The sequence below is a fragment of the Echiichthys vipera genome, assembly GCF_963691815.1.
Source record: "Echiichthys vipera genome assembly, chromosome: 4".
Taxonomy (NCBI): domain Eukaryota; kingdom Metazoa; phylum Chordata; class Actinopteri; order Perciformes; family Trachinidae; genus Echiichthys; species Echiichthys vipera.
Window position 1 is genome coordinate 7,502,603 of NC_139829.1, and position 12,321 is coordinate 7,514,923.

General features: G+C 43.4%; 1 protein-coding gene across 1 annotated transcript; it reads right to left on the reverse strand.

Moving 5' to 3' along the window:
• Positions 1-1,894: 1,894 nt before the first annotated feature.
• On the reverse strand, positions 1,895-10,614 carry LOC310945901 (uncharacterized protein; the record flags this gene model as incomplete). The annotated part of the gene is made up of 4 exons (XM_083912162.1): positions 1,895-2,037; positions 7,588-8,361; positions 9,478-9,873; positions 10,443-10,614. The coding sequence occupies 4 exons, from the start codon at positions 10,612-10,614 to the stop codon at positions 1,895-1,897; spliced, it is 1,485 nt and encodes a 494-aa protein (XP_083768288.1).
• Between the last annotated feature and the right edge of the window lie 1,707 nt (positions 10,615-12,321).

Below are 12,321 nucleotides of genomic sequence, written 5' to 3' on the forward strand. Positions count from 1 at the left end.
CGGTGAGGAAGGCACAACTTACTGAACCTTAACCCGGTAGTGGTCCACCAAGGCATCTTTCTGTTCCCACCAGTGTTCTCTCCCAGGTACTCCAGTGGGGACACTCTTCTCGTCTTGCATGCCATCCCGGAGTTACCAGGACCCTCTCTCTTCTTCAACGTCACTTCTGGTGGAGGACCATGTCTAAGGGTACCTGGGAGTTTATCCAGGCCTGCACGTCTGCGCTAGATGTAAGACTTCTCATTGTCCTCCGGCGGGACTTCTTCGAGCTCTTCCTGTGCCCAGTTGTCCATGATCTCACATCGCACCAGACTTTGTCACTGGACTACCAAGGTAACGACACGATTTTGACCATTGTGGACATCATCTCGGACCAGGGTCCTCAGTTTATGTCCCGGGTCTTGAAGGCTTTTTGCCAGGCTTTTGGGGCCAGTGTCAGCTTGTCTTCGGGTTACCACCCGCAGTCAAACGGATAGACAGAGAGAGCCAACCAGTTTCTAACTGTGACACCAGCAACCAGCTGCTTAGTCTGCGCAAGAATTCCGCCAGTGCAGCAGATTATTCCGTAGATTTTCGCACCCTAGCAGCGGAGTTGAGGTGGAACGATAGGGCCTTACAGAGTACTTTCATCAGGGGGTTAAACGAGGATGTGAAGGACTTTCTAGTGGGGAGATCTGAGACCAGTAGCTTACCGGAGCTCATCGGTTTAGCTATAAAAATCGTCAACCGTCTCCGTGAGAGACGCCGTGAGCGACAGCCCTCACCCTCCGTGTTTTCATTCCCACTCACAGTTCCACTCGATCCTGCCACCAGTCGGCCTAGCTTTCCAGCTAATCCCAGGGTCAACCAGTCCTCCACCATTTCCAGGGAGGAACCTATGCAGCTCGGTCATAGTCGCCTAACCCCGGCAGAACGACAACAACGTTTCCAAGGAGGGTTATGTATTTACTGTGGGGCTCCAAACCATCAACTGGCCACCTGCCCTGTTCAGTTAAACTCCCAGGCTCACCAGTCGCAGACAGGGTTCTGGTGAGTCGTTCTGTTGTTCTGTTGTTTTGTCGCAACGAGCAGTGAAGGATAACAAGGTTCACCTTTGTGCTTCATTTTCCCAGAAGTTGTCCCGGGCAGAGAGAAAATACGACGTTGGGAACCGTGAGTTACTGGCCTTCAAGTTAGCTTTAGAGGAGTGGCGGCACTGGTTAGAGGGGACAGAGACTCCGTTTGTGGCCTGGACTGACCACAAGAATCTGTCGTACATTCAGAGACTGCAAAGAGACTTAATTCTCGTCAAGCCCGGTGGCCTTTGTTCTTGGGACAATTTAACTTCTTCCTGACTTATATTGCAGACAGCAAGAACGTCAAACCAGACGCCCTTTCCCGACAGTTTGGACCAGCCGAGGAGGAGGAGACCGGTTCGGAGGACCACATCATACCTCCTTTATGCGTTATGGCCACCCTCATCTGGGAAATAGAAACGAGGGTAAAGCAAGCTCAACGCACTGACCCTGACCCCGGTGGTGGTCCATCGGGGCGTCTGTTTGTTCCCGCCAGTGTTCTGTCCCAGGTTCTCCAGTGGGGACATTCCTCTCGACTTGCCTGCCATCCCAGAGTCACCAGGACTCTCTCACTCCTTCATCGTTACTTCTGGTGGAGGGCCATGACCAGGGATACCCGGGAGTTTGTCCAGACCTTCACAGTCTGAGCTAGAGGCAATGCCTCTCATAGCCCTCCAGCGGGCCTTCTCCGTCCACTTACCGTGCCTGGTCGTCCTTGGTTTCACATCGCATTGAATTCTGTTACCGGTCTGTCGGTCTCCCAAGGTAAAGACACTATTGTGACTATCGTTGATCGATTTTCTAAGATGGTGCATTTTGTTCCCCTGCCGAAACTGCCATTAGCCACGGAGACGGCTTCCCTCTTGGTGGACCATGTTTTCCAACTCCATGGGATCCCTCTGGACATTGTCTGGGACCGGGGTCCCCAGTTCACTTCCCGTGTCTGGAAGGCCTTCTGCCAGGCTTTTGGAGCCAGTGTCAGCTTGTAGACGCAGACGGAGAGGGCCAACCAGGATCTGGAGAACGCTCTTTGCTGTGTCTGTGCCCGCAATCCCTCGTTGTGGTCGTCTCAGCTGTCCTGGGTTGAATACTCCCACAACTCCCTCAACTGTTCAGCTACCGGTATGTCACCCTGCAAGGCCTTATAAGGGTATTTACCTCCTATCTTCCCTGCCCAGGAGTCTGAGATCCCTGTTCACTCAGTTCAACACCACTTACTGAGGGTCCTTTGGATCTGGAGGGAGGACCGAGAGGCGCTATTCCGTACGACAGAGCAGAATCGCAGGATGGCGGATCGCTGTCGCATCCCTGCTCCACAGCACAGCCCGGGTCAGAGGGTCTGGCTAAACTCTTGTGACATTCCCCTGAATGTCACATCCAACTACTGTCAGGATTCCTGTCCTTTCAGGCCATTCCCTCTTCCTCTTGTGTTGGTTTGTCTCCCTCTGTTGTTTTCCTGCATGTGTCTTCCCATCTGTTTGTTTGTGGGAGCTGGTAGGCGTGGTTCCGCCCAGTTGTGGCTCATCCCCCAATCAGCGCCTGCTGGATAAAAAGTCGGATGTGGCACACATTCGGCGCCAGACTGTTTTCGCATTACGTGGTATCGTGTCTCTCTTGGTTGGCTACTTTTACTCATGATCAATATCTCTATCCATGTTTACTTGTTCATCGCTAATTGTTTCTTTGTTTCTTTTGTTTAGCTTCCTGAGAACCTGTTTCCCCGTCTAAACTCTCACGTGCTTGTCAACCACCCATTTGTGTTTTCCCCCTAATCGCCGTGTTGTTGCTTCATCACCTGCATCTAGACCTTTTTCCTTTTTTCCCAGTTCTCTGTTTGTTTATTGTTTATGGATTAAACACCCGTTTATGTCTACTCTGTGTCCTTGTCTGCATTTGGGTCCTGCTTCTCTGACTTACCCCTGCACCGTTCATGACACAATAAGTTGTTTTATTCTACTCTTTTATAACCGTGTAAATTGCCCAGTGTTTTTCAAATATATAAATATATAAATTTTCTCCCCTCCTCATTGACCCCACGACAAAGCATCTCTCTGACCTGGATTTCCACTTGGCCCAGCCTCTGTAACCCTACAAACATGGCCCTTCATTTTTCTTTATACTCCCTGCATGAGATCAGGACATGCTCCACTGTCTCAGTTTCTTTACATTGACACTAGTGCCCAGTTGGATATTTTCATATGGTTCAATTTGCTGTGATTAATTCTTAATCTACTAATAATCAATTGCACTTTTTGGATAGCTTGACCTTTTCTCGCACCTCCTACCTTGTTTTGAATTCATGTAAGTGTCTAACTTCTACCACACTATCCCAAAATTGTTGCCACTGTTTAATAATTATCCTCCATACTATGCTTTTCCTCTCGCAGTTTGAAACACACACTCTTTCCTGGCCGCCTCCTCTGCTAACTTATCTACTTTCTAATATTCTGGAATTTCTGTGTAGCATAGCCTATCCCTCCATAAGATGGTCTGACGCTTGATTTCAAACTTCCTTTAAATTCCCAAAACAGTGTAAGAGCTGTGTACAAAGACACAAAACAACAAACTCAGTATGTTAGCTATCTTTCTATGAGAGCATAATCATAGTCTGGACAGTACACATCAAGGTAACACTAACTTACTTTAACAAATCATTAGCAAGTTATTTAAGGTCAAGACAAAATCAGGACACAAATCACAATACCGGAGTTGCTTTCAATTTAAAAAAGGAAAACCGCCAATCAACCGGGTAAACTGTCCAACAAATACAACAGAAAAGTATCTCTTATATAAAGACACAACACAAATTAGGTCATTTACACTAAGTGTGCTGGCACCTACATGAACACTGTCTTTCCCCTGGTGGACTAGCTTGATTTATTAAACAATATTTCATTTACTAGATCTTGATGATTTCTGGCTGATTTGATGTGTGATAGTGCTGACGTTGACTTTCTTTAAATTATTATTTACTTTCCATCATCTCTTCCACCCATTGTAATGCTTACCTGACTGCTAGTCACTCAACTGCGTACACACGTAAACATTCCGCTGTTCTCCTCCAGTTTGGAGAGGTGGAAAAGTCGCTGCGACATGTAATTTTTTATGACACTTAGCAGAAAATTATTACACACAAGAAAACAGAGACGGTGCTCGAAGATGTAATTAATGAATTATTTGTATTTATTAAGGAAAAGTTGACCGGACACATACGTGAGGTTGTGTATTAGAAATAGAACCAGGGAGGCATATTCACATTTAATCTAAGGATTTATTACATGGTAATGTGAAGCGTCTATACCAGTCCCTCTGAAATGAAAAATCAGACTTTTTGCGTATAGATATTTGTATACAGTTATCAATAACCAGTTGAGGTTCATGGATTTAAAAGTCATTATTTAATGTCAAATCTAATACAATGTAAATGTACATTTGGCACAACCAAATATCAAGAACATCAATACATATCAATACAATATCAACACATTAACAGCCACCGCGGAGCACTAACTGAAACTCCTGGGATTTGGAAGATTGTGATCGTTTCAAAATACTGCTTGTAAACAGAAAAATGGACACTTAAATCATATAAAACGGATAAGAAACTGACATCTAATCTTTAATATTCAGCTACAGAGATGTACAAGTGTATTCCAATGAGTTATTGAACAAAGGGATTCCACCTTAATGTTTCTCCTCTGCACTGATCCCAGTTTTTTACAAGCATACAGCTACTCACATGTGCGGTTTCATGTGAGATTTCGGGTCAAATTTACGTTTAAAAGATCTCCCACATGTCATACAAATAAACAGCCTTAGTGGATCGTTACTAATTCTCACCATAAGGCTTTTCACCTGTGTGGATTCTCATGTGCCTTTTCATTGAGGAAAGGTCACACATTTTTTTGCCACAGGTCTTGCAAAGGTACGGCTTCTCACCTGTGTTGGTTCTGATGTGATATTTAAATGACGCTGTGTGAATATAAGCTTTCCCACATGTTTTGCAAGTATACGGTTTCTCACCCGTGTGGTTTCTCATGTGGGCATTGAAGTTGCCTCTGGATTTGAAACCTTTCCCACATGTTTTACAAGTAACCCTTTGCAGTTTACCTTTTAGAAGTCTACGGATTCTCACCTGTGTGGGATCTCATGGACATGTAGCTCACAGCTACACCTGAAATCTGTCCCACAGCTCTTGCAAGAGTATGGCTACTCACTTGTGTGGGTTCTTTATGATCATTTAGAGACGATATCTGATAAAAAAAATCTTTTCCACATGCTTTTCAAGTGTACAGCTTCTCACTTGTGATGGTCAGCCCAAATCATTTTCAGGATTGGGAATTATTCTGAGTCACTGACTAATACGATCCAGGTTGTGCGAGTCACTGGAGTCAAATTCACCCGATCGCTAATGAAACCTGTTCCTAACCACTGACATTGGTAAAAATAAAAACTGTTGATTCTATTGATTTACACACCACACAGGCTGTGCACGCAGTGGATCAGAGGGGGATTTACTCAGCCAGTGGACTCACTCAAAATAATGTAAAGCAAATCGCGTGTGCAGCTTCAACACCTGCTCACTGAAAAGGGCTCCTGTAACCTGCAATATAGACGTGTGGACCGGTTATCCATAATACGAGTGCCTTCATCTTGGGACATAGACTAGGCTACACAACTAAATATCATTCATAAAAGCAGAGCACTCATTTGTAAAAACAGACATGCATGTCTGTGGTAAATGAACCTAAACATTAAACAAAAATAATTTCAAATTGAGGCTGCTTAGTTTAATTTCATAACAACAACCAAATATACCAACACCATGTTTAATAATAACCTAACATTAATTTAAGGATGTATGGCATGTACTTTAAACAGTTGTAGTAGCCTTCTACCCAAAGCACAGTCAAATATTGCTAGAAATCAGTTACATGAGTGGTGGGCTAATAACATGAGGAAGTGTGGGTCATTTGTCCAGGTGCAGCAGACTCTTGTGAGCCACGACTCAATAAGCCGATTCACCGCCTCTCGTATGATTCGGCGTGTACCCGTTGTATCCTGATGGCCCATCTCAGACTGACTGGCTCACTCATTTCCCCAGTTGACATTTAATAATATAAATGAACGTGTTGCTACAAGTTAAACAACATTTGACTGCCAATATAGATTTCTATGTTGTTGTTGTTGGATTGTTAACATTTCAAGATGTTTGTTTTTGATGCACTTTCTCATTTAATAGTGGAAAATTTGTGAGGAATCAACTGACTTGAATGAATGGCCACCAAAGATCCATGATTCTTGGGTTATTTTAGGGAGCCAGGTGGTGAGTTAACGAATCGTTGCTACTTCTCACCTGTGTGGACTCTCATGTGGACTTTCAAAACAGAGCGACGTCTGAAATCGTTACCACATATTTTACAGGAATAAGGCTTTTCACCTGTGTGGACTCTCATGTGGACTTTCAAAGTAGAGCCACTTCTGAAATCTTTCCCACATATTTTACAGGAATAAGGCTTTTCACCTGTGTGGACTCTCATGTGGACTTTCAAACTAGAGCCACATCTGAAATCTTTCCCACATGTTTTACAAGAATAAGGCTTCTCACCAGTGTGGATTCTCATGTGGCGATTCAGCACAGACCTATGCAAGAAATCTTTCCCACATGTTTTACAAGAATAAGGCTTCTCACCCGTGTGGATTTTCATGTGGCCGTTCAAGTGAGACCTACAACGGAAATCTTTCCCACATGTTTTACAAATATACGGTTTCTCCCCCGTGTGGATTCTCATGTGGCCGTTCAAGTCAAACCTACAACTGAAATCTTTCCCACATGTTTTGCAAATATACGGCTTCTCACCTGTGTGGATTCTCATGTGGACGTTCAAGTGAAACCTACTTTTGAAATCTTCTCCACATGTTTTGCAAACATACGGCTTCTCACCCGTGTGGATTCTCATGTGGACATTTAAGTGAGACCTACGACTGAAATCTTTCCCACATGTTTTACAAGTGAACAGCTTCTCACCCGTGTGGATTCCCATGTGGACATTTAAGTAAGCCATACGACTGAAATCTTTCCCACATATTTTGCAAATATACGGCTTCTCACCCGTGTGGATTCTCATGTGGACAGTCAAATGAGAACTTCTTCTGAAATCTTTCCCACATGTTTTACAAGAGTACAGCTTTTCGCCCGTGTGGATTCTCATGTGGACATTTAAGTGAGAACTACGAGTGAAATTTTTCCCACATGTTTTGCAAATATACGGCTTCTCACCTGTGTGGATTCTCATGTGGACATTTAAGTAAGACATACGACTGAAATCTTTCCCACATGTTTTACAAGTGAACGGCTTCTCACCCGTGTGGATTCTCATGTGGCGAATCAGCACAGAGCTATTCAAGAAATCTTTCCCACATGTTTTACAAACATGCAGCTTCTCACCCGTGTGGATTCCCATGTGGCGATTCAGCACAGACCTATACAAGAAATCTTTTCCACATGTTTTACAAATATACGGCTTCTCACCTGTGTGGATTCTCATGTGGACATTTAAGTAAGAACTACTTCTGAAATCTTTCCCACATGTTTTACAAGTGAACGGCTTTTCACCCGTGTGGATTCTCATGTGGACATTTAAGTTAGACCTACGACTGAAATCTTTCCCACATGTTTTACAAACATATGGCTTCTCATCCGTGTGGATTTCCATGTGTCTGCCAATTTCTGAAGTACACTCTTTTCCACATTTGTCATATTTGGAAGGCTTTTTACCTGTGTGAGTATCTATGTGAACCTCTGATGAGTTAGGGTTTTTTACATTGTTACTGTGACTTCTGCTTTTCTGACGTCTCTTCTTTGGTTCTGTCTGTGCATTTCCAGTTGTACCTGAGTCTCCATGCTTACCTCCTTTCTGTTCTTGGCTCTCAGCTTCATGAGAGTTGAGAGAGAGGAGCTGCTGGTCACTGTTTGGTTCTGATACCACAGAGATTATAACTGGCATGTTGACTACAGAGTCGTTCTGTCCATTATTTAGACTGTCATCAGGATTCAAGTTCAGAGTCTCCTCTTCACTGTGGTCCCTTTCCTCTTTAGCAGGAGTCAACATAAAGGCATCAGTCTCCTGCTTCAGTTCAAGCTGCTCTCCCTCCTCACTGGTGCAGAGTTCCTCCTGCTCCTCCTCTTTAATCTGTGGAGGCTCTGGGTCCTCTTGGTCCAGACTGGTGTTTCTCTCCTGAAGACAGAGCTGCTGCTGGTCAGAGAGAACCTCCTCCTCCTCGCAGACATGTTGCTGTGGAAGCTCTGGAGGAACAAAGAACAAAAGGACACAACTGTGATGACAGAGAAACAAACATCTGAGCAGAACAATACAACATGATTGTCTTTGGACTTTCAAAGTAGAGCCACTTCTGAAATCTTTCCCGCATATTTTACAGGAATAAGGCTTTTCACCTGTGTGGACTCTCATGTGGACTTTCAAACTAGAGCCACGTCTGAAATCTTTCCCACATGTTTTACAAGAATAAGGCTTCTCACCCGTGTGGATTTTCATGTGGCCGTTCAAGTGAGACCTACAACGGAAATATTTCCCACATGTTTTACAAATATACGGTTTCTCCCCCGTGTGGATTCTCATGTGGCCGTTCAAGTCAGACCTACAACTGAAATCTTTCCCACATGTTTTGCAAATATACGGCTTCTCACCTGTGTGGATTCTCATGTGGACGTTCAAGTGAAACCTACTTCTGAAATCTTCTCCACATGTTTTGCAAACATACGGCTTCTCATCCGTGTGGATTCTCATGTGGACATTTAAGTGAGACCTACAACTGAAATCTTTCCCACATGTTTTACAGGTGAACAGCTTCTCACCCGTGTGGATTCCCATGTGGACATTTAAGTAAGCCATACGACTGAAATCTTTCCCACATATTTTGCAAATATACGGCTTCTCACCCGTGTGGATTCCCATGTGGCGATTCAGCACAGACCTATACAAGAAATCTTTTCCACATGTTTTGCAAATATACGGCTTCTCACCTGTGTGGATTCTCATGTGGACATTTAAGTGAGAACTACTTCTGAAATCTTTCCCACATGTTTTACAAGTGAACGGCTTTTCACCCGTGTGGATTCTCATGTGGACATTTAAGTAAGACCTACGACTGAAATCTTTCCCACATGTTTTACAAACATATGGCTTCTCACCCTTGTGGATTCCCATGTGTCTGCCAATTTCTGAAGTACACTCTTTTCCACATTTGTCATATTTGGAAGGCTTTTTACCTGTGTGAGTATCTATGTGAACCTCTGATGAGTTAGGGTTTTTTACATTGTTACTGTGACTTCTGCTTTTCTGACGTCTCTTCTTTGGTTCTGTCTGTGCATTTCCAGTTGTACCTGAGTCTCCATGCTTACCTCCTTTCTGTTCTTGGCTCTCAGCTTCATGAGAGTTGAGAGAGAGGAGCTGCTGGTCACTGTTTGGTTCTGATACCACAGAGATTATAACTGGCATGTTGACTACAGAGTCGTTCTGTCCATTATTTAGACTGTCATCAGGATTCAAGTTCAGAGTCTCCTCTTCACTGTGGTCCCTTTCCTCTTTAGCAGGAGTCAACATAAAGGCATCAGTCTCCTGCTTCAGTTCAAGCTGCTCTCCCTCCTCACTGGTGCAGAGTTCCTCCTGCTCCTCCTCTTTAATCTGTGGAGGCTCTGGGTCCTCTTGGTCCAGACTGGTGTTTCTCTCCTGAAGACAGAGCAGCTGCTGGTCAGAGAGAACCTCCTCCTCCTTGCAGACATGTTGCTGTGGGAGCTCTGGAGGAACAAAGAGCAAAAGGACACAACTGTGATGACAGAGAAACGGACATCTGAGCAGAACAATACAACATGATTGTCTTTAAACCATTAGTGAAGAGTAATTCATATTCTAAAAGTACTAATACCACAGTGAGAAAATACACCATTACAAGTAAAATTCCTCTCTTCAAAATGTTGCTAAAGTAAAAGTACATACAATCGGGAAATGACCTTCAAGTATCAAAAGAATAGTGCAGTATAATGTCCCCCATCAGTGTTTCCCTATTACTATAGAGGATGTTTTTGGATTCAAAGATCTGCTGTATTAATGTCCATGTTGTATCTTACAGTGAAAGGTGTTTATGGTTGGGCTAATATTAAAATACTTTGTAACATTGGGTAGTTCTGTAGTGGAGTAACATTTTCAATATCTGTCGCAGAGATGTAGTGGAGTAGCAGTAAAAAGTAGCATTCAATGGAAAAACCCATGCAAAGTACAAGTATTTGTGAAAACGTATCATTCCACCATTTTATTGGGTTACTTGATCATACCGTTAGTAATTTAAACACATTGAGTTCGTACACACCTATCCTGTGTAACTTTATCTCAGGTTTCCAAACGATATCCAACAGTCTGCGCTGACGATTGATCTCTTCCTCGTACTCGACGATAGTTTTTTCAAAAACTCCGAATATTTCTTCAGCAGCAGCAGAAAGTCGCTCGTTGACAAACTCTCTCAGAAACTGAACTGAAGACATTGTTGCGTTATCACAACTAAAGTTTTTATCTGCGATACAACTACAACACAACCTTCCCGCTAATTCAAGACGTGCACGCTGCTAAATTTACAGCGGCTTGTGTTGTTTACTTCCGCTCGGTGTCACACTCTACTAATCTCCGACAGTGGAAGTGCGGGAGCTTTTCGTTCCGCTTTCAACTGATGGCCTTTTCACCAAAACTGGTGTGTTTAACATCTGCATCAAAAACGTGCTTCTATTGAATTTTTAATAATTCTTTACCACCAACCATCTTTGAGTTCCTTTACAGTAAATTATTTTGCATAAAGAACACAAATAAACAGTGGTGGAAGTAATTGATTATCCATCATCACACAACACACAGTACACAACATGTTCTGAGGGCAGTCCTTCTAAAACAAGTCTCAGATACATTCAGAGACATTGTCCTGGCTTCCTCAGCCATCTTACTTTTTCTCTTGCCCTCTCCTGCCCTTTCTGTCTCTGTTCACTGTCTGATAACCCCACTTTAGCATATTCATATCCACATTCTCATGTCGCAATTTCTTGGGATATTCTTAATGCATTTCTCTCAGTCTGTGTAGCACAGACATATTAATTGCATTGAAGAGTTTGTGGCAAAGCAGTTAATATGGAGCCGGTTGAAACTAAGAGGGTATCAAAACCAACTGCCAAAGCGTTTGAAGAGAAGCTCAAACAGCTTAAAGGAACCAGGAAAGCTTTGTTGATCAAGCTTACTAAAAAGATGAAAGAAATTGATGCTCTATTGCAGGACGATGGCAATTTTAAAGAAGTGAATGTGATAAGTACTGTGAGTTCTGTGACTTCAATGATGCAGTTAAAAGTTATTTGAATGACACAGATGTTCTTCATGATCAGGCACAGTGGTATGAGCCAAAAGCCATTGCCTTGAAGAATTTTGTGGAGAAAGTGAAAAGCTGGCTAGAAAGAGTAAAATATCAAGACAATGAGGCTAAGAGAATTGATGCTGAAATTGAGCCTGAAGACAGTGCCTCAATAAAATCAGGCGAGGAAATGAAGCAAGTCAATCTGTTTCGTTTGTCTTCTACAGCATCTTCTCCCAGGCTTAAATTAGAAGCTGAACAGGCAGCTCTTTTAGCACATGCAGAGTCACTAAAGCAGTTGCAGCAACTTGAGAGAGAGGAGGCTCTGCTTAAAGCAAGAAAACAGGAATGTGAGTTGAGAACAGCCATCGCTGCTGCAAATGCAAAACTGGAAGTGCTACTGTACACGGGCCACCTCATAACACTTCTGCTGAACCTAAAGACGGCATGGCTGCTTACTTTAATGCTGCAGGGCAGGGTAGTGAGGGCGGCTTTATAGCCATGCAGTCAGACTGTGGAGATTCTCATGTAACAAGTGAATCAGATGATGCGGCACAGAGAACAAGGTTTCCAATCAACTCACAAAGAAGTAGCAGACTCCATCAGCCAAATGCTAATGTCAGCACCCAGCCCAGCACAGGGCAGAGCAGGTCAACCAATATTCAAGATTTGCTCAGCAACAAAATAAAATAACAGAGCTTTTGGTGAAGCAACAAAAGGTGTCCACACTCCCATGGATTGATATCCCAGTTTTCAATGCAGATCACTTGGAATTTGGGTTTTTAATGAAAGCGTTTGAGCATGGGATCGAGGATAGGTCAGACAGCAACAGGGATAGGCTGAATTTCTTTACCCGTGGCAG